Here is a 24161-nt window from a genome sequence, read left to right as displayed (position 1 = left end):
TATCCACTTGTACAAAGCAAAGATTTGACAAAAAAAATGCGAGAGAAGGAACGCATGTCACAATTATCTTTTCGAACTCATATATGGTCAAGCTGAAATAATGATACTACCGGAATATGCGATCGTGTTTGTTAACTTTGTTTGCCTCTCTAGTCTCTAGTCAACTTAAATAGGTGCCTCTTCAGTCATTTCCCCTTCGTTTTCGCTTTGCTTAACCAAATCCAATTCCGAGTTGATTGAAACCTGCATCAAACCCTCGGCCAGCGCGAGCCTAGCTCGGCATCTGAGATTCGCCCCCCAACTTCGCCGGCGGCGGGGGTCATCGAGCCAGCAGCCATGGGCGGCGACTGGCAGGAGCTGGCCCAGGCGGCGGTCATCGGCCTCCTCTTCGCCTTCTTCGCCGCCAAGCTCATCTCCGTCGTCGTTGCCTTCAAGGACGACAACCTCCGCATCACCCGCTCCCCTCCCGCCGTCCCTTCGCCTTCCCCCGCTGACCCTCCGCCGCCCCCCGCCTCCCTCGACGGCGGCGTCGGCAGCGGCAGCGACAGCGACGGGGACTGGGAGGGCGTGGAGAGCACGGAGCTGGACGAGGACTTCAGCGCCGCCTCCGCCTTCGTCGCGGCCTCCGCCGCCTCCGGCACCAGCGTCCCCGAGGAGGCCCAGCTCAGGCTCTACGGCCTCTACAAGATCGCCACCGAGGGCCCCTGCACCGCGCCGCAGCCATCCGCGCTCAAGCTCAAGGCCCGTGCCAAGTGGTAGATTTACTCCCCTCCTTTGCCTTGCTAAAAATTCCACTGGGGGAATCTGGATCGAGCTTCTGCCACAGTTGGGTTTAGCCTTAGTTTTAAGGGGACTAGGGCTTAGGAAATGGGCTCGGTTTGATCCATGGCTAAATTTAGCTTATCTCACTTTGGGAATCACTGATCAGATGTAAGCAAACACTAGTGTTATTTTTGATTTGCACTGACCATGAGAGATTGTTCATAGCTACGTCTATCCACAAGTGGTGCTAACTTTCTAGCTAGAATTACAGAGTTAGAATTGGTGATGTTGCCAGTAGGTCTCCATGGTTGGTGCACAGGAAAAACCTCATATGATAGATTGCTATTTTTCTCTAGTTTTTTGGGGGGGTTTGCCAATTGATTTCACGGTTTCATTGTCTGATTGTGCTACTTTTGCCCGAGCATCCAAGTACTTATAGTCGAGTGAGCCCATGATCTGTATCCAAGAGTGTCACTTATGATCATGCCATCATGCTGCGTAGTTGTGTAAGAGTTTCCGTCTTGGGGCTGCCCTCTGGTGCTCTGGATTTCAAATATGACCACTGGAACGTTTACACTTTACAGTGAACATGTATTAGCAGTTAACTTTTTTCTTTTGCTTTTGCTGTCTGAGATTATAAATTGGAGTCAATCCAGTTTACCAAGTATCCTTATTGGTTGAGCACCTATTTGCAAGGAATGCTTGGAATAAATTAGGTGCTATGCCTACAGAAGAAGCCATGGAGGAGTACATTACAATTGTTGATGATCTATTCCCTAACTGGGCTGATGGTTCCAGTGCTGTAAGTTTTGCAAGTCCTCATTAACCATACAATTTCTACCGTTTGCATAGGAATTCCCATCATGTGTTGGCTCTATTTGATAATCTGTTTGACATCGTTTCAGAAAAGGAAAGACGGGGATAGCACAATGTCTGCCTCAGGTTCGAAGGGACCGATGGGACCTGTATTCAGCAGTTTAATGTACGAGGAAGATCAAGGAAATGAATCGTAAGTTTTTTACGTTAATGACATCTTGCACCTTCCTCCTGCGCATCAATGTTGCCCGGATGATGTGTAGCCAAGTTCACCTAATGTTGTATATCAGCATTTCCTTTTGTACATACATTATTTCTTTTGTGAACTGACGAACTGTAGCAAATAAACATGTGATGATTCGTTATTCAATATGCAGTCAGTTATCTCCATAGGGTGTTAATAAGATTTATTTATTCAGCCATTTAGCACTTTACATGTACTATTGTTTCTAGAAGCACAATGAACTTATTTGTAACTGCAGAGAACTTGGCGACATCCATGTTTCAGCAAGGGAGGGAGCAATTGATGATGTCAAAAAGCATCTGGCTGCTGGTGTAGAAGTCAATATAAGAGGTTTGTGTTTATAAAACATCAATGTTCATGTTCTTTATATAAGAAGTAATTTCATTCTGAGACGTAGTTTGATTTCAGATAGTGAAGAGAGAACTCCATTGCACTGGGCTGTTGATCGTGGCCATCTGAGTGCTGTCGAGGTTCTTGTCAATTCAAATGCAGATGTGAATGCTCAGGTATCTAGTTTCATCTGTACGCTTTACTCATTGTATTCTAAAACTCCTGGGCTGAGAAGTTGGGCTAGTGTGTATTTGAGCAAAAGAAGCTGGTGGTATCTCTGACCAAGTGTTCCGTTACAAACGACACCAGATGGGCAAATGTTGGCTATTTTCTTTCTGATCTTAGAATACTGTTTGGTTCGATATATCAGCTAACTTGTCCAGTAGTCATAACTTGTACTAATACGCATCATACTGCAGAGCACAGAAGAAACCCTTTAAACCGACACCTCCAGCATTATATATTGAGCTACACGAACTAAACCTTGTTCCTCTCTTCCATATTCAGGACAACGAAGGGCAGACGGCACTTCACTACGCCGTCCTCTGCGAGAGAGAAGACATCGCCGAATTGCTTGTCAAGCATCACGCCGATCTCCAGATCAAGGACGGCGACGGGAACACGCCACAGGACCTGTGCTCCTCCACGGCCTGGTCCTTCATGAACCCGGCAAACTGACTGACATGACTCTCCAGACATCCCATTCCGTTCTTCATGATGCCCACTGCATTGCCAAGAAAGAAACACACACTGTCTGTCCTTTCATTAGCTGAATCCGGATGAGCTGTTTTACAAACCTCATCGAATATATACACATAGGCTGTTGCCAAAACTGAAAAAAGATGTTGCAGTACCAGTAGTGCAGGGAGACAGACATCTTTGTGTAGTGTTGCTTTATAGCTCTACGATTTACCACTGTGTTGGTGTATTTGTGCTAGAAAAAGGGAGTTCCATATGATCTGTTGCATGATTATTAGTGAGGTCTCTTCCGCCTCGTACTGTCAATATCCATCTTTTTTATTGACAGCCCTGTCAATATCCATCTTATTTCACCGTCAGTTTTCATGGGAATTCCCTCAGTTTAGACCACCTCCAGTTGACATACACCAGAAGCGATCAAATCTCCAGGAGAGAAGTTGCAGCACCGGTATCCACACACCGGTGGTTGCAGCAAGTACTGAGAGATGATGGGCTGTTAATCGGGCTGTTGATCGGGCCGTCTCGCAAAAAGAGGACCAGGAGGGCACGGCACGCAGTTGGATCATATTTTTGGGCCTGGCCCATCTTGGCTAGGGAGACAGACAAGACAAGCATATTCCCAGGAAAAAAAGAAGAAAGAAAGACATCCGGTTCGAAAAGAAAGAAAGAAAGACATACATGCATACTTCCCAGGAAAAACGGCGGCTGAGTTGTGAGTCAAAACAATTCTTTCAGTTTAGTAAAGGCCGAAAGGAAAGGGATGATGCCCTTTACGCTCATGCCATTGTCTCCCGTCTCCCGTGCCCGTGTGTACCGAACTGACCATTTACATAAGTATACTACAGTATACTGTGCACTATCAAAATTATATAACAACCAAATATATATTGTACTCCATTCTTTTGAAAACTTTCATTAGAAAATAAGATCTAAAAATGTACTATCTCGTCTTTTTTTTTGAACCAAATGTTACAATCTCGTCTTTAATTAATTTTGACCAGGACCAGCAACAGCGCTAAGTACAATTGACAGTGCGCTGTTCTAGTACAGTTACTGTGTACACGAGCAAAAAAAAAAAAGTCGGCCCCTTTTTCATTTCGGACCAAAGAAAGAAAAAAAAGGAAACCGTGGCCGCTTTTGCGCTCTCCCTTTTCACACGAGCAGCGGGAGAAAAAGCCAAATCTACACTCGCTCGCAGACACACTCCCCCTCCCTCGCTGCTCCTTCCCCACACTGCCCTGCCCCGCTCCGCCCACAGATCGCTCGCTCCTCCAATCGAATCCCAATCTCCGCCCAAGCAAGCGAGCACCCAGCTAGCGAGCTTCCTGGTCCTGATCGATCGGAGGCAGAATGGGCGGGCCACTGGGCGCCATCATCGGCCGCTACCCCTCGGCGGCCACCGGCGGGGGCGGAGAAGACGAGCTTGGAAGCGGCGGCGGCGGCGGCGGCGGGGAAGGCATTATACGGCACGACCGCAGGTGCCGCGACCTGGCGTTCCTGGTGCTCTTCGCCGCCTTCTGGGTCGCCATGATCGTCAACTCCAGCTTCGGCTTCAACCAGGGCAACCCGCTCAGGTCCGCTCACCCACCCCAGCTACTACCTCCTTGACCTCTTCCTCTCCAGATTCGTCCGTTCTCTGCCGTTGCGTGTCGCCAATTAGTTAGAAACCAATCTCGCTCAGGCCGGAGATCTTCGCTGCACATTTTTTTTCTTACTGTTCTGTAATTACTGCATTCTTGCTGAATAATTGGGGGCAAGTTAATGCTTGCTCCCGTTGCTTGTATGAAAAAAAAAAAGAACAGCGGTTATCTGAGCGATTTACTGAATGAATCTTTGCTTATTTTGAAAATGCAACTTGTTGCTCTGAGCTGATGGCTGTGTAGTATCTTAGTTAGTGCGAAGGGGAATCTGGTTCTTCGCTTCGGTTTTCGCGGAGAGTAGGTAAAGAGATGGTGTCCTCTTTCGCTTTCTGGGGGACAGAAACGAGCCCTTTGGTGGTTAACTACAATACACTAGAGCTGTGTGGTGTGGCCCTAGGAATTGCATCCCCTCTCTAAAACCCTTGCACGGCAGCTAAAAGCCTGAAAGGATTGTGCTCTCGTGGGCTAAAAGCTCATGATGATACTTTGTGCCTATATATGCTCTTATAAGTTACGACCCACAAAGGGGTAATATTCAATATTCAGTCTTGTAAACTACCACACTTCAATTATTTGAAGTCCATATATGGTATATTGCTGGTCATCTCAGTGAGTTAGTTTTTTTTTAAGTGGCCCATCATTATCTTTTGCTTTATCTGTAGAGCTCATCATTGATTGAGACTTGTATGATATATCTCTTTGGTTGCTCTTGAGTTCCATCTCGATTAATTAGGAATACTTGGCCAGTTGGCCAGAAGCAAGCAACAATATTCTGCTATATATATATCTAGCGTTTGGTCAACAAGGAATGTTCGTACTATTAGCAAATTTTTATGTGTTAAAAATTAAATGAGGAGAAATGACATCTTGTGCTTAATCATGCAGGCTGACATACGAACTGGACTACAAAGGGAACGTTTGTGGTGACAGGCACGGTGACCCAGATGTGCACGAGCTTGATGTTAGATATTGGATGGACCCGAACCAGGTGTACCAAAGTGGACTCAAGAGCAGCAAGGTTAACCTGGCCGATGCCAAAGCTATCTGCCTGATGGAGTGCCCCACTCCGGCACCAGATAGATTGAACTTTGTTTGTGATTATCCAGAGGGGGATATAAAGCTATCTGTTGATGATTGGATCAATAGGGACTATGATTACTTTGATTTTCTCACACCAGACATGAGAAACAGTTCCCTTCAGCTTCAGGGTCCATGCTACCCTGTCATATTCCCTAGTGTAAACGGTAAGTCAGTAAATCTTCATTCTGAGCCACTTGATGACATCTTTCAATAAGCATATTCCCTGTCATGTTCTGCATGCATGGAGTAATAGAACATGTTGAGTTAATACAATGATATGCCTGATTCAAAATCTCCCCCTTCAGTTTATTGGAGCTGCCAATATATTGCCCGGGCATCCAATGTTTCTCTGAAGCATTGGCTACAGATGGGTGGTGTAAACATTGAAGAAAACTTGCTTATAGACAAAACAAGCCACAAGGCCGTCGATTCCAGATCTGCAGTGCTGAAGGTCTGTAAACTTCCTGGCACCTGACTGCTCTTCCTTCTTTGTTATCATATAAGTTTATGATTTATACATAAATTAAGTGACAGCTCGTTCTTGGAATTGCGACAGTTTATCCTGAATGTGCATTAAAATGCATCTTCAACAATATATTCTTCCCTAAAAAAACAAATTTTCCTGCACTGTGTTTGTTCTGATAGAAATTGGTACTTGATACTGTCTATTTACTGTTTAGGCTGAACCTCCACAATAACGTTACTAATTTCGTTTTACTTTTGCAAATAAACTCCTGATGAAATCAATATGTATAGCATATGAGACTCAATATATGTTTTTGATATTAATTGCATTTTCTTCTGTTTGCAGAGATATGTTGCAGACATTGGGAAGTCCTGGCCTGTGTTAATTGTGTGTGGTGGACTCCTTCCTCTTTTTTTGTCCGTGATCTGGTTGCTTATGATTCGTTACTTTGTTGCTGCCATGACGTGGATAACAGTAGTGCTCTTCAATGCCCTTGTGATATCCGTTACTATGTTTTGTTACATAAAAGGTATACATTACTATGCCCCCATTTGATAACATATATCTGATGTATGTGACATTGCTCCTAACTGGTACGTTATTATAACCAGCTGGCTGGATTGGAAATGACCCCTTAACTGTTGTTATTGGTGAAAGTGATCCTTATGTCCACATAACTGGGCGGGTAAGTGCCTTCAATTGAGTCAACTTTTTACAAGACCCAGCTGCTTGTTATCTGACCAGTCACCTTCTTACCAGGAAATAAGCCACCTTCATGCTGCTACGGTGCTGATGACAATAATAATGATTATTGCTTTTCTGTCCTCAATAGCTATTATTCGGCGTATACTGATAGCCACACCTGTGCTTAAGGTAAACAGTTCAATGGCTTGGTTACAAAGCACAAGGCATCAGTACAACCTCCATTCTGATATAACTAATAGTCCCTATACATTAAACCGCTATAAATTATTTCCAGGTTGCTGCAAAGGTCATTGGTGAAGTTCAGGCACTGATATTTTTCCCAGTTGTGCCATACTTTATCCTTGCTATCTTTTATATGTTCTGGTTTTCTGCTACACTCCATCTCTTCAGCTCTGGTCAAGTTATTCGGAATGACTGCAATACGGATTGTTGTTCATATGATCTGAAGTTGGGCAAAGTAAACTGTGACAACTGTTGTGGATACAGCATCCATTACACCCCTCATATTGGCATTGCCATTCTTTTCCACTTATTTGGCTGTTATTGGGCAACTCAATTCTTTGTGGCATGTTCTTCAACTGTGATTGCTGGATCAGTTGCTTCATACTACTGGGCACGTGGTGAAATATCAGTAAGCACTTGAGATTCAAAATTTAACTATAACTAAATGGGTGCACTTCAAGTTTGCTCCATATTTTGTTGTTTCCCTTTCACTGACAATTCAAGTTATTCTGATGCAGCATGAGATACCATTTTTTACCGTTGTCTCTTCACTCAAGCGACTGTTGCGTTACAGCCTTGGATCTGCTGCTATAGGTTCGCTTGTTGTATCTCCTGTTGAGTGGGTGCGGTTTATACTAGAATGCTTCCGCCGCAAATTAAAGCTAGTTGGTTCGGCCCGGGAGAGCTGCTTTGGGAAAATGACATCATCCTCATCTCAATGCTGCCTGGGCTGCATAGACTGGACTCTCATGTCTGTAAATCGAAATGCCTATATAATGGTATGTATGAAGATTTCTTGTTCCTACAGTTTTTTCATGTCTATTTTGTTCATTCTGTTCCTGTGGTGTGGACTAAATGCCATTTGGATTGTGCACTTGACCGTACAGTTCTGTACTCAATTAATTGACATCGATAGAATTTTCTTGTACTATGGTTTCATATTTTGAGTTGCAGCTTTTGAGCAGCAACCATTCAGGCTCGGTGTTTCTAGCATGTGAAAACTTGTGCTCTTGTTGCAATGTTCACCTATAACCCCAAGCTGTTCTTTTGTTGTTTGCAGATTGCCATTACTGGGAAAGGATTCTTCAAAGCTTCTGTGCTCGCGACTGGTTTAATAATGAACAACATACTGCGCATTGGAAAAGTCAATGTAATAGGAGATGTGATCCTCTTCCTGGGGAAACTGTGTGTGAGTTTGTTCTGCGCGCTTTTTGCCTTCCTCATGTTAGACACTCACAAGTACAAGTCTGCACACAACAAGATATCGTCTCCGCTGGTTCCTGTGCTGGTGAGCACCTCATCATTTCTGATTGTAGCTCTGAGCATAACTCGCTTCTTTCAGTAAACCTTAAAAGTTTGCTACACTCTGATGATATTTGTAGGTAACATGGGCCCTTGGATATACAGTTGCCAAGCTGTTCTTTGCTGTCGTCGAGATGTCCATCGAGACCATAATCCTTTCGTTCTGCCAGGACGCCGAGGAACACCAGGGGAACGCGCAGTACGCGCCCCCTCTTCTCATGGAAACACTAGACGAGCAGAGTGAGCTGCAAAGACTAACTCAAGGACCCTGACCTTTTCAACCTCTCTCGGAACTAGAGCCAAAATGGAAATGCAGTAGAACACTGATCAGATTTATTCTTTTCATGTGTTCTTGGCCTGTCGATCTCCTGTAGTCTTCTTCGAGTATGAGCCTGGCTTATTTCTGTTGACCTAATTGGCAACTGTTAGGCACCTTATGTTAAGTCTTATGACTTATGTAGTGTATGTGCTTGGCTAATGTAATGCATTGCTTAGTGAAGTAGATTCAAAGCTTGATGGAATCCATGGTATATATGGGAGCTGCTGACTGCGCTAGTCCTCTCCTTGTCTCGGTTTGCACTGAAATTCATGTGAAATTCTTGTCTGAGGTCACAAATTTTTGAAAGAACGAGATCATGAACATTCGTCAAACTACTGAGTACTGAATTAATCGAAAGAATTGACCTGAAACACAATTATCTAGATTGGAAGCCAATTCTGGTCGACTTTTCTGAGCCAACCAGCGAGTAAGTTCTGAAGACTTGCACCTGCAACTGATCATGTATACAATATACACCATCAGCCAGACAAACGGGTATACCTCAAAGTCATGTCCCAGAACGAAGTATATATGTATATGCCTATACTAGCATCAATTGCACTCATCACCTATAAAAAAAGCAGGCATTGCACTATTCTTCTTCATCATCATCATCATTATCCTAGAGTTGTACACAAAGTCAAGTGTGTTCTAAGCATGGTCGTCGCTCAAGCAAGTCGGAGTGCCGATGCTGCCGCCAGGCCCAGGCATCGTTGTCAGGGAAGCTATCCCTGGCATCGACGCCGACCTCGTCACTCCACGGCCCCGGTTGCTCGCAGGTGGCGAAGACGGCGCCGATGATGAGGCCTGCTGCTGGAGCAGCGCGTGCTGGGAGCTGCCGCTGCAGGGCAGCGTGCTGATGGAATGGCGGTGAACCGGCGTGGTGCCCGGCCTCGGAATACCGCCGCCAGCGCTGCGCGTGGGCTGCAGCTCGATCTTCAGGTACGGCAACGGCGGCCTGGATGGCGTGGCGTGGTCATGATCATCGTCATCGTCTTCGTCCTCGTAGTCGAGGGAGCAGACGGTGCTGGTCTCGGTGCGGATGGTGGAGTCGTCGCCCCTCCGCTTCCGCCGCCTTTTCCTCGCCGCCTTCCCCCACCCATGCATGGTTTCTCTGATCCTGTTGGGGATCAGGGCTGCCTTGTACTTTGATCCCATCTGTTGTCGTACCAGCAACAGAGTGTCAGCTCTGTTTTCGCCGAACAAATAGGATATAGGAATGTGAAAACGATAGCAATGTTCTGTGGCAAGCAAGTTATTACCTGTGTGACAAGGGCGTAAACAGGCAATGTACTGTAACTGCAAAGGAACTGTCCGGCAAACCTGAAATTGTAGATTGTGATGGATTATTGTAGAGGTTAAATGCCAGAAAATTAACGGAACAAGGAGAAGTTAAGTACTCCCTCTGATCCTAAATTTTTGACTCAAATTTGCTCAAGTATGGATGTATCTATTCTTAAAAAACGTCTAGATACATGTAATATTTCGACAACAATTTAGGATCGGAGGGAGTAGCTTTTAGAAACTGCTTACCCCAATACGAGGCGGCAGTAAACTAGCAGGTGGTTTTTGATGAAGCATGAATCATAACCAAATTGCCACTGCAGCACAATGATATAACTATGTTAACACCTCACACCACTTCAGAAATGAATGTTAACTCACAAGATCTTATTATCACTTTTATCTGAATTTCCCATAAATGTTGTTGGTAACAGTAGCTGAGACAGAAGTGGTACCCAGAACCAGAAGAAAGAAGCCAGCTCGAATGCATTCTGCGGAAATTAACAAACAGAAGCAAGAATAAGTTTACGCTCACAGTTAATCTCTTATACTATTTGGTTAACAAAGTCATGATTGATGCAGGTGTACCTGGAAGAGGACAAAATGAATCAGCCACAGGAGAAACTTTGGTTTCTTGAACCAAAAGAGATCATCGCGTGGCTTTATTCTTGGTCCAAATGAAGTCATCCTTGCACCCTCGGATGTTAAAGTTGCTATGACATGCTGCAGTTTTGCACCGACTAGAAGAACAAGCTACGGAGCATTTAAATTCCAGTTGAGACCATCAAATTCGGGGGAAAAGCTACTGCGTTGCAGAATAAACAAGGAGGATGACACTTACAGTAACAGGAAGAATGGCTATCCAAAAGTACAGGTTAGATCCTGCAACAAATCACCATGTGTGATGCTAGATAAAACCAGAACAGAAATGTATCGCAATAGGGAGCTAAGTATCTAAAGTTTACCATCAACATTGAATAACATGAAAGCAACAACAAAGCCCCACAGCACTCCACTGCATAAAAGGGTCAGGTTAGCTAATCGGACTTCTCCATTGCAAAAAAATAGCACACAGCATTCAACTCATAAGCAGGCAAGATAAGTTTCTCGAGAAAGAAAAAGCACGCTGGTATGCAGACACACTAACCTCACTCCAACAATCTTCTCAAACTCCTCTTCCATTGAGCGTATCATGTAATTGTGGAAGTCATATGTTGGTGGTAGATTGTGGTTCTGCACTCATTGATAAGTTAAACATGAGTGTACAACACAGCAAACAGACATAGAGTATCAGTCTATCAGGTAAGGTCAAACACCTATATATGAAAATAAGCATATTGAAGGACAAGCAAAAGAAAATTTCTACTTGAGATGGCCGACGACAAATATCTTACCATTATGAAACCCTTGCGGAGGATAAGATAGTCAGCTCGAACAACAGATTGACCAAATTGTGCGATGAAGCAAAACTGTATCATGAGATGATAAAAATCTTAAGTGGTGGTTGTAACAGTGAGGTAACAGTAATATTTCTGGGCTCCATACATTAAAGGAGAACTCTATGCCTCAGTTGAGCAATAAGAACTATTTCCCTGAACATACCACCCACATGACTGCATTATTTTGGCTCCAAAAACGAAATGAATAGGATTTGGTAAGTGCTGGTGGTTGCCTTCTAGTTGCTGATACATAGGCAATCTCTGTTAAATTGTAAATTAGAAGAGGAACGATCAGATGCAGTTTAATTTTAACATGGTTAAATAAATACAGCAGCACCAATAACACCAGGACATTGCTCTAATTACAGAAGTAGAAGAACAATAGATTTCATGCATCACAAGGTTTTCCCTACCTTTCAAGGCACTTCATTTTTTTAGTAAAAGGATCAAAATGATGACAAAATTATATTTAGAGAAGAAATTAAAATGATTCCAAATATTAATTAAGAGGAACTGCTACAGCAAGCATAAAAAATGCAGTTAAAATCTTTCTGACCAAAGTATGCATATATTATCTTAAAATGTTTTGTTTCAATAGGAACATGAAAGATAAGAAGCTAATCAGATTTTGTAATCTGCAATTGCTTCTCTTTAAGTTCTGCAGTCTCAGTTTCGAAGCGTCAGCTCTATTTCCAATCATGAAGTCAAATGTGTTTCAATGTTGTATCCTATCATTTCTTCTGAAATACGAAAGGGGTAAAGAGAAGTACACTTACGGGAAAATGATTCATGATTGTCCCTAAATGCTTCATCTTCCCATTTTCTCCATGTATGGACCTGCCACCATCCAAAGATTAGGCACAATATTCATTATTTACTAATTCAAGTTTACGAGATGCAGAAAGGTTCATCAATTATAACAAAGGTATAACATAGAAAGGTGGAAATACTAATCCAGTTGATTAGGGGAAAAAACCTTGAGTATAGCTAGCAACATCGTCAAACAACTGTATGTCACATGGGTTACTGCCATGACAAATATAAACCGATGCAGCTGCTCCAAACCTTCATGAGAAACAAATGATTCGTAGCCCTGCAGAAGAAACGATTTTTTTCAGAAATACTGAACGGATTTTCAAATAGGTTTAGCAGTGAGCAACTTTACAGAATCCAAAAACACCTCGGGACAAGCTTGAACATGATGGTACTGAGCTTTAAGGTTCCTCCTGAGAGAATGGTGCAGAATGCCCTCAGCAAGGGTGTGCTCGGCACTCATAGATTCTTCAACCTCTTCTTTGGTGCATGGGGAGAACTTACTGTTGTAGTACTTGGAATCGATGCAGATACCAGAGATGATTCTCGACGTAGCTGCCAGGAGCAGAGATATGAAGCCAAGCAACATCATTTCTACAGCAAAAATATAGAAGAGCATCAGCCAGCATTTCACAAGTCCAAGAAGATAACCGCGGACAAATAAAACAACAAACCGATACCTTCTTTCATCTTCTCCATTGCTTTGTGAAGCGGATTTCGGTGAGTCTTCTTCAACCACTGAACAAGTACAAGATCGCCAAAGAATTAGTCCATCCAACAATAATGAGTCTGCTTCAAGTTGTATATAGCTATTTTCAGTATCAGATTTCTCATTGCAAAGCTGCAGGAAGAACAGGGCTACCCGTGTAATGCTTATGAACGGTGGCACATATTGTTTTGCCACATTTCTGTCTGGAGTTCAGCATATGCATATAAAGTACTGCAGCAGGAACCAAAAGGTCAAGAGCAATAGAGGGGATACTACCACAAATGGAGTGTTTTGTTTCATTTCTAGAAGAAACTAAAGGACAAAATTTTGGTAACAGGAAAAACTGCAGCTTGAGCTGTTCAGAGTTGAGACAAAATCGTTGGTAGAAACAGGGGACTCCAAAAAAAAAAAACTACAAACACAAATGGAACAAGTGATGTAGGTGAGTACTGACATTGCTGAGGCGGTGGATGGAGCGCTCGATGACGAGCGAGCCGGCGACGAGGAGCGTGAGCACGGTGGCCACCGACCACGTCGGCGTGAGCGCCAGCGACCGCATCTCCCCCGCCTCCCCCGCCGCCGCCGCCGCGCCCTCGCCGCCGGCCATCTGTCCACTCAAGCGTCAAGAGAGAGACAGTCCTATACTCCTATTCCTCCCCAAGAACCGGCCGCATTGCAACAGCGCAGCGCAGCAAATCAATCAACAAGGAGCCAACCAAGAGACTGCAGAAACGCGTGCGCAGGAGACGGGATTCAAGAGCTCCTCCTCCTTCTTCTTCTTCTTGGAGGACCTGGGGCTGGGTGGTGGGGCGAAAAGACGCTACGCGCTACATTGCGTCGCCATTAGCGCCGCCATCAGCCTGTTGACCTTCTTCACTTGGGAGATCAGAGAGAGGGGATCTCTTGGAGAATACCAAGAAAATGCTGAATGTTCCCCTCTTTGTCCTCCACTTCGATTAGCCTTATGGAGCAGCCTTGCTATATTTAGCCACTCGATTCCTCTGCAGGCTGCAGCTCGTATGGAGCTGGGACGCACCTTGCGACAGATTGGAGAAGAAGAGCACTGTGTTTTCCTGGACACTGTGTTTCCTCTTCCTTTGGGGAGCAGCAGGAAGGGTATCAATGGAAGCAGGAAATGATAGCAACAGTCCTTGGCGTCAACAGGGCCGGAGGAGGAAGAAGACGAAGAGCGCTGGAAGAAACAACAGAGAGATGCCAGAGGAGGAAGACGAATACGAACAGGAGATGGAAGCTGGTGCCAGCAGAAAGGGGATCTCGCCTCGGAGGAGCCAAAAATCAAGCAGAACTGTCAGCTTCTAATCTTCTTCTTCTCATCTCTGATCTCTCATTCTCTCTCCCCTCCATGATTTGCTGCTCATTGGCATAAACAAAAACAAATGGCGGCACTTAGCACGCTGCAAGAAGATTCGAGGCTGGCTCCTGCAAGTACAAACCTCTGACACTAGCACGAGGGAAGCAAGGAGAGAGGCCGAGGCGGGCGAGCACATGACTCTATTACACGGAGCTACGTAGAGGGTGACGCGAACGTGCCTGTCTCTAGCTTCCGTTGGCTGGCCGGTGGGGCCGCACGTCGTGGGCCCGTAGTGTCAGCGTCGCTGCATGTGCCTAGTGCCGACTGATAGCTGCCTGTACGTGCGTCCGGTGTGGCCGTTGGAGACGGGGATGCGCGCCTTAAATATTTTTAAAAAACTTTTTACCTAAGAAAGAAAAAAAAAACTTCTTTATTTTTGGTTTGTGCTTCCCACGCCGTGGGCGGCCTAGTTGTACGTGCGCTCCAGGAATTTTGCCGGGATTTGGTGTCCGTGACAAGTGTAACAAAAGCTTGGCTGGCTACCTTTGGAATTCGGAATTCCATTTTGTAAGAAAGCTTGGCTGCTTCAATTTTGTTTCATCAAGACGAAACTTTTGACTGACCTTTACACTTAGTACTGCTCCGTCCCGTATTAAGTGCTGAAATATTACATGTATCTAGACATATTTTAATATATAGATACGTTCATTTTTAAACAAATTTGAGTCGACGGAGGGAGTAATACACATTGTACTAGTACATGATTGCTGTAAACAAAACGTTGGTTCTGAGGAGCCTCTTTTGGGCGCAGGATTTTGACACAACAGTTCTTGGTTTCGACAGCAATTCAAGAAAAGAAGCCCACGTTGCAACTCTAAAAAAGAAGAAGCAGAGCACTGATCTCTCCGCTGGTCATCTTGACATATCATTTCCTAGTATATATCTACTTGTTTCCCGCTTTAGCAATCAAAAGAGGTAACTGGTTTGGCACTTAGACTTTGAAGGTGAGTAATGCTTACCTCTTATGATTGTAGCACAATTCTTGGTCCATTTCTGTGAAGCAGAGCCCAGCAGCAGCTATGGACAATGGTCGCCAGCAATTGATGAAGAAACAGTGTAAGATTCAGAACCCCCAGCATATAGAAAAGGTTGCATGTGCGTGCATGCAGACCACCGATTCTGTAGGACACACAACAAAATGAGGTACAGATTCACATGTGCTCGCACGCATGGATTCGTTGCTCGCAAAGGCAAAACTTGAATACCACGACCGTATATCCACCCGACCCGAATAGCCCAGCCAGACCAGCAGCGGTCGCCGGCCACACGCAGCCTCGATTAATTCCTGGGCCATCCTAGGTTGTCCCTGCAACGCAACCTTTTATTCTAAGGCAGGTTTTGGATAGCAGTTGATTTCACAGTTCAATTCTCGCAGGAATCAGGTGAGGAAAAATGTCTTTGGAGGTCGGCCTCGGATTTGATCTGTAAACTGTGTATTCTGTTGTGTATATAGTTTCCAAGTGTGCTGTGTATGATGGTAGATCTGTATGAGTTGGCTGGCATGTCGTTGTGTTCAATGAGGCGTTGAGGGTCTGTTCATTCGATGTAGGCGACGGTGCAACCGTAGTTCAGGGGGCTCTCGTCTTCGAGCTTGGCCACCCGGGGATGGCTCCGGAGGATGTCTAGAGCGCACTCCTTCACTGCCCCTGTGCCCATGCCATGGACCACGAAGAGGACCTGGTAAGACCTGCACCCGTCGATTGCCATCTGAAGCTCGTGGGATGCCTCTGAGACCCGCATTCCCCGCAGATCCACCGTGTTCTTGGACGTCTGCACCACCGGGCCGAAGGAGATGCTGCCATCTTGCTTCGTCTCTGGTGAAGATCGTTTCACTGGTCGTCCCTGGCACCAAAGAGTGAACTTGTCAGGACCAAGGCCTGTGATTAGAACCAAGCCACGACAATCAACAATGTTAACCATACCGATCCTGCTCAATCATAAGCTGCCTAGGTATGACAGTACAGTTCAATTAAGGTGCATGCACCAGCCTTGCATGGGCCAATCTAGGTCCAGCCTAGCTTGTTTCAAGCAGTTGCATCTACCAGAACTAAAGCCAAGATCATAAATACTAGCGAGTCAGATTCAATGCATCCTGTAGGGCTCGAGCTAACTTGGTTTCCCTAGCTTGTCATGTTAACATGCCACATGTAGGACGGAGAGCGTACCGACATAAAGTAGGATTGTAGATAAGCCATCAGTGCGTGTTTCTGACTATAATGGCCATTGTTGGTAAACACATGATATCAATTTAACGGGGCATCCAGCCAAACTCAACAAAAAGGAAATAATACATGCCAGCCTAATGTCGAGTCCCTATATTCGAGAGACTGGATGCACTAGCTCTAGCCTAGCATCTGCAACACTGACTTGCTGAGACGACTGGAATTTAGAAGGATGCCAGCAGACCAGGAATACACCATGTGTCTATGCAGAAAGTGCACCCTGGAACAACTGATCATGCTTTACTCAACTCAGCCTACACATACTGGAATAGATTCTGATAACAAGGTAGATCCTAGTGGTACCTCAACAAAATCATTCGGTGTATTTTATCAGACTCAACAGTCGAGAGACAGTTATCCTGATAAAATTTAAGAGGTTTCTAACACGCCAAACAGATCTATTATGCTGAATGCTAGAGATGACTAAAAGATTAAAACTAAACTAAATTTAGCTGGATAATCTATTACAGAGCAGATGCAAAGCTCACCTTTCCTTGTACCGAAGAAGAAGCTGAAGTTTCCTTCGTGTCCCTTTGGGCCAACTTCATCTTGTTATTCTTGGCCCGGACCTTTATTTTGCCATACTGAACCATACAGCTACCATCTTCACTGAGTATCTCAACAACAGTAGCCAGACTCCCTCCCCCCAGCCCTTCAACGTACACTTTGTCTCCAATTTGTGGAACATATGAACTCTTGTTTTCATCATCACTGAAAGCAAACTCAGTTGGCTGATGAGCGGCAGCCAATGAAGCAGTCGAAGCTTCTGCTTTCTTCATTACTGAGTTGTACTGTTCAAGTTTTGAATTCTTAAGCTGAACTTCAAAGTTTCTGATTATTAGGTCCATCTGAGACTTCACAAGCTTCAACTCATGTTGAACCTTTTGAGACTCTCTTGCCCTCAAAGCAGCTACTCGATTATCTAGGTCATCAGCTTCTAAGCAAATCTTCAAAATCAAAATTATTATCAAGTAAGACTTCAAGTGAAAGTCCAAAGAGAATCCATTTTTAAATCACTACTAGTGAAATGTCAAAAAGATAGTAAAGATACGTACCTCATTGTACAGAACCTCAACTTCTGAAAGAACAGATGCTACTTCATTTGCCTGAGACTCCAGCAGGTTTCTTTCATCTAGCAGGGAGCCATAAAGTAAACCTTGGCGTTCCTTTTGTTTGTCCGGTAATAATTTTTCAACCCATTCTTGTGCACGATCTAGTACTTTCTGGTCAAAACCAATTGACTTTGCAATGCTCAATGCATTTGAATTACCAGTACTTCCCCATAAAATTCGATATGTTGGTTTCAGAGTTTCCAAACAAAATTCCATTGCAGCATTCTCAAATCGACCATCGACAGCTTTAAGACGGCTTAGATCGGCATAATGGGTTGTCACGATGGCCAAGTTTAGTCTACCAGCAAGATACTTCAAAATGCTGGTTGAAAGGGATACACCTTCTGATGGGTCAGTACCACTGCCTATCTCATCAATAAGAACAAGAGAATCTCTCGACACAACCTGTACAATCTTGCGAAGGCGCGATATGTTCCCACTGAAGGTAGAGAGGCTATTCTCCAGCGACTTCAATCCAGAAAACAGTTTACATCAATAAGCATGTTTTTTCCCGCAAATGATTAGAGAAACTCTCTTCAAAAGACAGAGACTACCTGGTGGTCACCAATGTCAGCAAGAACCTGGTCAAACCATGGGAGCTTAGGACTTCCTTTAGCCGGGAAGAACATTCCAGCCTTTGACATCAGCGTAGCCAATCCCAAGGTCTTCATAGTGGCAGTTTTACCTCCGGTGTTGGGTCCAGAGATTACAACTATCCTAGTATCACTCTTCACGTGCATGTCCAATGGAACAGGCATTGAAGAGACAGGGTGTTCTTCAGAAAGCTGCCCTTTCCCTACTTCAGTTGATCCTTTTGCAATCCCAAAAGACTGTTCAAGGAGCAAAGGATGTTGAATGCCGTCGATAAATACTGAAAAATCACTACTCGGATCCAATTGACCACTGTTATCCCTGTCACTGAAGGCTGGCCTCACACCATTTATCCAAAGGGCATATGAACCTCTAGCACAAGCCAGGTCCAGTTCCATTATTTTCCCCATCAAATGCCTGATCTTCATTCGGGAATCTGCTATTCTTGAAGTTAGTAAGCCCAATACTGCCAATTCCTCAGTTCTCTCATCGCTTGACAGTTTCACTTCCATGTTGTTCAGCTTGACAGCATCTCTTGGCTCCATAAAGTACGTCGCACCAGAGCCACTGGAACTCAGAACGATTCCACCAGGCAGCAAATGCTTGTGTGAAGCTTTAACACCAACGCACATCCTAGAGCGCCGCTTAGTGACCAGAGGGCTATCAACACCACCAGCCTGGAAGATCTTCATGGATGCATCTCTCAGCAGAGATTCTAAAATTTCGATGTTGCTCCTTCTTTCCTTGCGGATTGTTCCTAGTTTCTCACTGGCCCGATCAAGGACCATAGAAAGATTGGAGTCGAGGCAAAACTCTATCATCTGTACAAGCTCTGTCAGGAAGTCGCAGTCCTGCAGTATATCCAGAAGAGGAGAGTACCTGCAGGAGCACCAATCAACAAAATATCTTAAAGAGTGTGTATCATCTGTAAAAATATGCAAATGGAAGCTGATTTGCATAAATGGATGGTTCTCCTACGGTGCACCGCATTTGAAATTTATAGCCGAAAACTGCATGTTACCTAGGCAAACGAAACCTTACAACTTATGAGCTACAATCGTCAGTTCTTCATTATACTAGCTCAAATTGGTCGAAGTTGTATTTCTATCAAAATTCAAAGCTCAGTTCCACCCAACAATTCAGCTGAAAAATCAAGCAACTCCATTACCTCTCATCCGGCATCTCATCAGTAAGACCCTTGACTTGGTCGAACACTCCACGGGCTGCCCGGAGGCTGCGCCCGACGCCGCAAATCTCCCTCACGGCGAGCAGCCGGCCGCGGGCCGCGGCGGCGACGACGGCCGACACGTCGCCCACGCCGCCGAAATCCAGCGGCGCCGACGAAGAAGAAGAGAGCAGCGCCGCGGCCGCCGCGGTCTGCTCGAGCAGCCGCTCGCTCTCCTCCCGGCTCCGGCCGACGGGCACCCGGCCGTCTCCGCAGGCGGCGCGGCCCGCGGCGGTGGCGGCGAAGTCGGCCAGCCGCGCGCAAACGCCGCCCCATTCCAGGGCGGACTCCGCCTCCAGCCGCAGCTCCTCCGCGGCCTCCCGAGCTTCCGGCGAGACGGGCGGCATTAGGGTTCGGGAGGAGGCCGAGGCGGCCGTCCTGAGGCGAAGTAGCTGGGGAGCGTGTCGATGGCTGCGTGGGAGGCGGCGGGAGGGGAGGGCAACCCTGAAGGGAGGTGTCGATGTGAAGAAGAGGAGGGTGAGGTTCGAGCTTCTGCTGGTGATGGTGGCGACGGTGGCCATGGCCGCCGGGATTGGGAGCGGTAGCGGGAGCTCTCCGCTTCCCGCCGGAACCGGAGGCGGGGGGCTTGGAATGGCCGCGTTTAGCCTTATCCCGTGGGTTTTGCTCAGACGTACATCTGGAATACGCTTCCTCCGTTGGCTTACGTTTTTCTCATTGGCCTTCAGCAAATTACGAATAAAACAAAAACGTGTATATATATGATAACTCAGAAAATTAGAAGTGGAAGAATACTTTTATTCTTTCAGAAATGATATTAGGATTGTAGCTTCGCGTACAAGATAGGAGTTCATCTGAACAATTCAGACAAAGAATAATTCTAGAGATCCTACACTGCCCCTGTCCAAGGGAGGGGAAATGCAGGGCAATCCCAATAAATGGATGGGTGTACAACAATGAAAAGGATGCAGGGGATTCAATTATACACAAGGAGATACTACATACTACAAATTTACACAGCGCACACGATGATATGCGCTACACAGATCAGAAATGGCAGCTCTACAATTTTACTTGGCGAGGATGGTAGCGCCACAAGCGGCCCCGGCGTGCTTGCCCTCCGCGAAGACGAGGTTCCCTCTCACGAAAGTCGAAAGGACCTTCCCAGAGAGCTCCTTCCCTAGATACGCCGAGATGTTCTGTCGAAATATTCGAAATCAGTTTGATTTCAGTTTAAATTTTCGAACCGCTGGAACAGTAAAGGTGAACGAATCTTTTGTTTCAAGTTGGGGAGCGAACCCGGTGCTTGTGGTATACGGCATGGCTGTTGTCGAGTTGGAACTCCGCCTCAGGTTTCCAAACCACAATGTCAGCATGGTATCCAGGCAGAATGGACCCCTGCAGAAACAAACCAGTGCTATTTGATTCCTTACCATTTTAATCCAAACCATGTAATCAACATTACTTTTGGGTGTATATATGCAATGCAGTATCAAGTGAGAGGTGAGCCAACATGAATATTTCTTTGCTGTTTAGGACAATAGTGCAGCAACATGGATACTATTTCTTAACTTTTGACACTTAGCTGTCTGTAAAACATGTCATCAGGTTAGGACAATAGTACAGCAACAATATTGTTGGTTACCTTGTTCTTTTGGCCAGCGAGCATAGCAGGCTTCTCGCTCCACCATGAAGCGAGCTGGTTCAGGGTGATGCCGTGCTTTTTCCCATATGACCATGTCACAGGGAGAACGAACTGGAAATGTATATACAAAGTTAAAAACACATGATTGCTAAGGAAACACAATGAGTTGGCATTTTGATTCTGCTCAAAATGTGCATGGTTACAACAACTGCTAAGCAAACTAACCTGCAGAGATGATATGCCTCCCCATGCCTTTAAGAAGTTGCCATCCTCCATTAGCTTGAGATCAGGCGTTGATGGTGAATGGTCTGAGCTGAGCATGTCTATGTGCCCATCCTGGCATCATTCATACAAAAGTTAGCCTAAAACTGTTTGATTACAAGGTTGCAGTAAATCGTAATCGGTGGGAATAGGAGATATAGCATACAAGCAGAGCTTCCCAGAGATTGTCCTTGTTAGCGGCATGGCGTATAGGAGGAGAGCACTTGAAACGAGTGTCCCCGTCTGGAACTTCTTCAGCCGAAAATGCAAGGTAATGAGGACAGGTTTCTATACTGACTCTTGCACCGTTGTGCTTTGCGTCCTACAAGCAGAAACTTGTCAGTAAATAAGCTGACCAAGAAAACACAAGTCAAAGTCAGACTGGTGAGTCATCACACCTTAAGAAGCTGAAGGGAAGTTTCTGCATCTGAGAGATGAACAATGTGAATGTGAGCTCCTTCTGACCGACCCCCCACCTTTGTGTCCTTCATGGCACGTTGCAAATCTCTGATAGCTGATTCCTCCCTGGGTACAAGAGACCATAGGATCAATGGAGTTTGAGCATGTGCTGACGTGTGTTTCAGCTTGTCTTGCATAATTCTGAAGTGTACACTTAAACATAACGTATGGCATTACTACTTTAGAAATTCGTAGGTATAAATTCAGACATTCATACTTCAAAATTTCCATATAAATGGAGATATAAAGGCTGATAGACCTAGCAAGCTCTCCAGTTCAGAGAGAGTAGCATCCAATTCCATTTGGTATGATGTAAATTACCATATTGGTGGTCTAGACTTCAGATATGTTGAGTAAGAGCGAGGATCTAGTTCACCATCGATGCCCTCATCACTCTCAACATCCGGTATGCGTTCCGCGTGGATAAGCAAAGGCCTCTTGTACTTCGCCAATGTAACCAAGCCCTCCTACATTACGAAAGCAGGACAGAGAACTCTTTCAGGATGTGGATAAGCAGAACTATGAAAATCTTGTGGATGCCAAGTATAACATGACAGAATAGACAGAGCAGCGCACCTCAATATGAGTTGAATTTGTCATGGGAAAGTCGTTGATACCAGATGGGCACATAAAAGACTAGAATAGAAAGAAAAAAGTGTGGTCAGTTTCTCCTTCAGGTTTCTGCTCGTTTAGAAAAGGAAAGAAGAAACAGAGGGAGACAACACTTTGAAGCAGAAATGGTGACGCCTGTGGGGGTCCTGGTACTACAGGTCTAGCCAGAACAGCTTCAAAATGAACACACACACACAGCTATAGTAAGCTACACGATGAACCTGAGTTGTAGTTTGAACACAAACCTTAAGTCCTAAAACGCCTGCATTGAGTAGACTCTCCAATTTACTTGGGTTGAGGGCGTTCTCTGGCACAAGGCCTCCCCAGAAACCTAGATGAGTAGTAAAATTCAGACATGTTCAGAACTGGACACGAGGCAGGTTCCTATGCAAATAGTACATGGAACGAATCTTATTGTCCTGGTTGCCTACTTTGCGAGATTGGCATGATACTGAATCGTGCAACTTACCTACATCGACATATAGTTTGTCCCTAGATGCTTCCACCTGATAATCAAACATGCAATGTATGTGTTAATACAGAGAAAGCAGGAAGCAATCGTGTACACATTATGTTGTGAGACGATGTGACAAAAAAAAAAAACTTGACCTTCAGTTTGAGAGTTTCTTCAGAAACCGTTGAAGGGAAGCTATTGAGGGGCATGTCCACTAATGTAGTTATGCCACCTGAAATGGAAGAATTTGCAGGCGTTATGGAGCAAGAGACAATACATTTAATAATGATTTCCTGCTAAGTGCTAACTCAATCTTAAACTTAGCCAAAGAGAAGTCAACAAGCACTATTAATTTCTGCTATACGGGGTAATCCAATATATAGTGCAGTTGTTAACTTGAGAGGAAAATGATGGTTATCAGATGGACACGGACAGAGGCTAAGTGCTTAGGCGTATGATTGGACTAGAGAATTTTGCACCTGCGGCAGCTGCTCTTGTACCGGTGGAGAACCCCTCCCATTCAGCGCGCCCAGGCTCGTCAAGATGCGCGTGCCTGGAAGGAGTAGAACGCCACCACGGAACAGCGAGTGAGTAAATCCGAGACAGGGAGTTACGGCACGGTAAAATTCAGAGTTTTTACCACGCCCGTTGATTCATTCATCACTCGTGTGAGTGTGAAGGGAGAGATCAGAGGAAGGCATGCAGGGCTTACACGTCGATGAGGCCGGGCATGATGACGGCATCCCCGTAGTCGAGGAGCGGCCGCCGCAGCACGAAGCTCCGGTAATCCCCCACCGCGATCGCGTTGATCAGCCCTCCCTTCACTTCCACTGCACACCCAAAAACAAACACACACCAATAAATTACTGCACGACATAGCCATGCTGTCAGCTTTGACTTGCCGTTTCTTCCATCCCACCGTATCCTGGAGTAAGTGCTCCTGTACGATCCAGCGATCGAGGAGGGTGAAAGCGGACGCGAATGAACGGACGAAACGGACAGACCTGCGGCGGGGCCGACTCGGCCGAGCGTGACGACGCGCTCGCTGGCGATCCAGAAGTGGTCCTGCGGCAGCAGGCTGCACCCTTCCCCGCCCAGACTCTGCATCAAAACCGCACGGACTCCCCGTCAGCCACCACCACCACAGATTCGAGAATCGGGAGGACGAGGCGGCGCCGTTGACGAGAGACGGGAACCCATCCATCCATCCATCCATTGATCCATCGAGGGGGAAGGGAGGAGTACCTTGGAGAAGGGCGCGCGGTAGAGGAGCGCGGCCGCGAGCGCCGCCGCCACGGCCAGCAGCGGCAGCGCCCGTCCCTTCCCCGCCGCCGCCGCCGCCGCTGCCATCCTCTCAGGCTGACGGCGAGACGAGTAGTGCGAGTTGGCGTCCGAGTCCCGTCCCCGTCTGCGTGCGCCC

General features: G+C 45.7%; 4 protein-coding genes across 5 annotated transcripts; 2 read left to right on the top strand and 2 right to left on the bottom strand.

Moving 5' to 3' along the window:
• Positions 1–192: 192 nt before the first annotated feature.
• On the top strand, positions 193–3199 carry LOC100828761 (acyl-CoA-binding domain-containing protein 4). Its single transcript, XM_003580791.4, has 6 exons — positions 193–755; positions 1459–1564; positions 1668–1771; positions 2061–2152; positions 2231–2328; positions 2660–3199. The coding sequence occupies exons 1-6, from the start codon at positions 337–339 to the stop codon at positions 2828–2830; spliced, it is 990 nt and encodes a 329-aa protein (XP_003580839.1). The 5' UTR covers positions 193–336; the 3' UTR covers positions 2831–3199.
• Positions 3200–4023: 824 nt separating this feature from the next.
• Positions 4024–8821, top strand: LOC100828458 (choline transporter protein 1). Its single transcript, XM_003580790.4, has 10 exons — positions 4024–4425; positions 5377–5735; positions 5877–6022; positions 6383–6566; positions 6649–6722; positions 6797–6910; positions 7017–7373; positions 7483–7743; positions 8025–8252; positions 8347–8821. Exons 1-10 carry the CDS (start codon positions 4202–4204, stop codon positions 8536–8538), a joined length of 2139 nt encoding a protein of 712 aa, XP_003580838.1. The 5' UTR covers positions 4024–4201; the 3' UTR covers positions 8539–8821.
• Positions 8822–8945: 124 nt separating this feature from the next.
• LOC100844518 (MLO-like protein 14) lies at positions 8946–15302 on the bottom strand. 2 transcript variants are annotated; one of them, XM_010242320.3, is made up of 15 exons: positions 15162–15302; positions 12802–12859; positions 12489–12715; positions 12285–12401; positions 12085–12145; positions 11472–11569; positions 11264–11338; positions 11017–11102; positions 10835–10884; positions 10711–10751; positions 10458–10622; positions 10325–10360; positions 10119–10186; positions 9848–9908; positions 8946–9743 (listed from the first exon to the last, which is right to left on the bottom strand). In XM_010242320.3, exons 2-15 carry the CDS (start codon positions 12818–12820, stop codon positions 9237–9239), a joined length of 1611 nt encoding a protein of 536 aa, XP_010240622.1. In that variant the 5' UTR covers positions 12821–12859; positions 15162–15302; the 3' UTR covers positions 8946–9236. The 2 variants fall into 2 exon arrangements, with proteins under 2 accessions (XP_010240622.1, XP_024312147.1); XM_024456379.1 differs by lacking the exon at positions 15162–15302 and adding an exon at positions 13285–14480.
• A 249-nt stretch (positions 15303–15551) lies between these two features.
• Positions 15552–24161, bottom strand: LOC100843920 (endonuclease MutS2-like). The gene is given in 19 exon segments (XM_024456380.1): positions 15552–16044; positions 16913–17371; positions 17480–18004; positions 18091–19052; positions 20377–20509; positions 20610–20708; positions 20956–21066; positions 21181–21291; positions 21383–21538; positions 21615–21741; positions 21997–22142; positions 22252–22311; positions 22533–22618; positions 22757–22793; positions 22897–22973; positions 23221–23294; positions 23454–23571; positions 23746–23842; positions 23987–24161. Coding segments are annotated over 19 exon segments (3789 nt in total). The 5' UTR covers positions 24092–24161; the 3' UTR covers positions 15552–15738.

Source organism: Brachypodium distachyon, chromosome 5, assembly GCF_000005505.3.
Source record: "Brachypodium distachyon strain Bd21 chromosome 5, Brachypodium_distachyon_v3.0, whole genome shotgun sequence".
NCBI lineage: Eukaryota > Viridiplantae > Streptophyta > Magnoliopsida > Poales > Poaceae > Brachypodium > Brachypodium distachyon.
The sequence above is the reverse complement of the archived record's forward strand: the minus strand, read 5'-3'. Positions and strand labels throughout refer to the sequence as shown.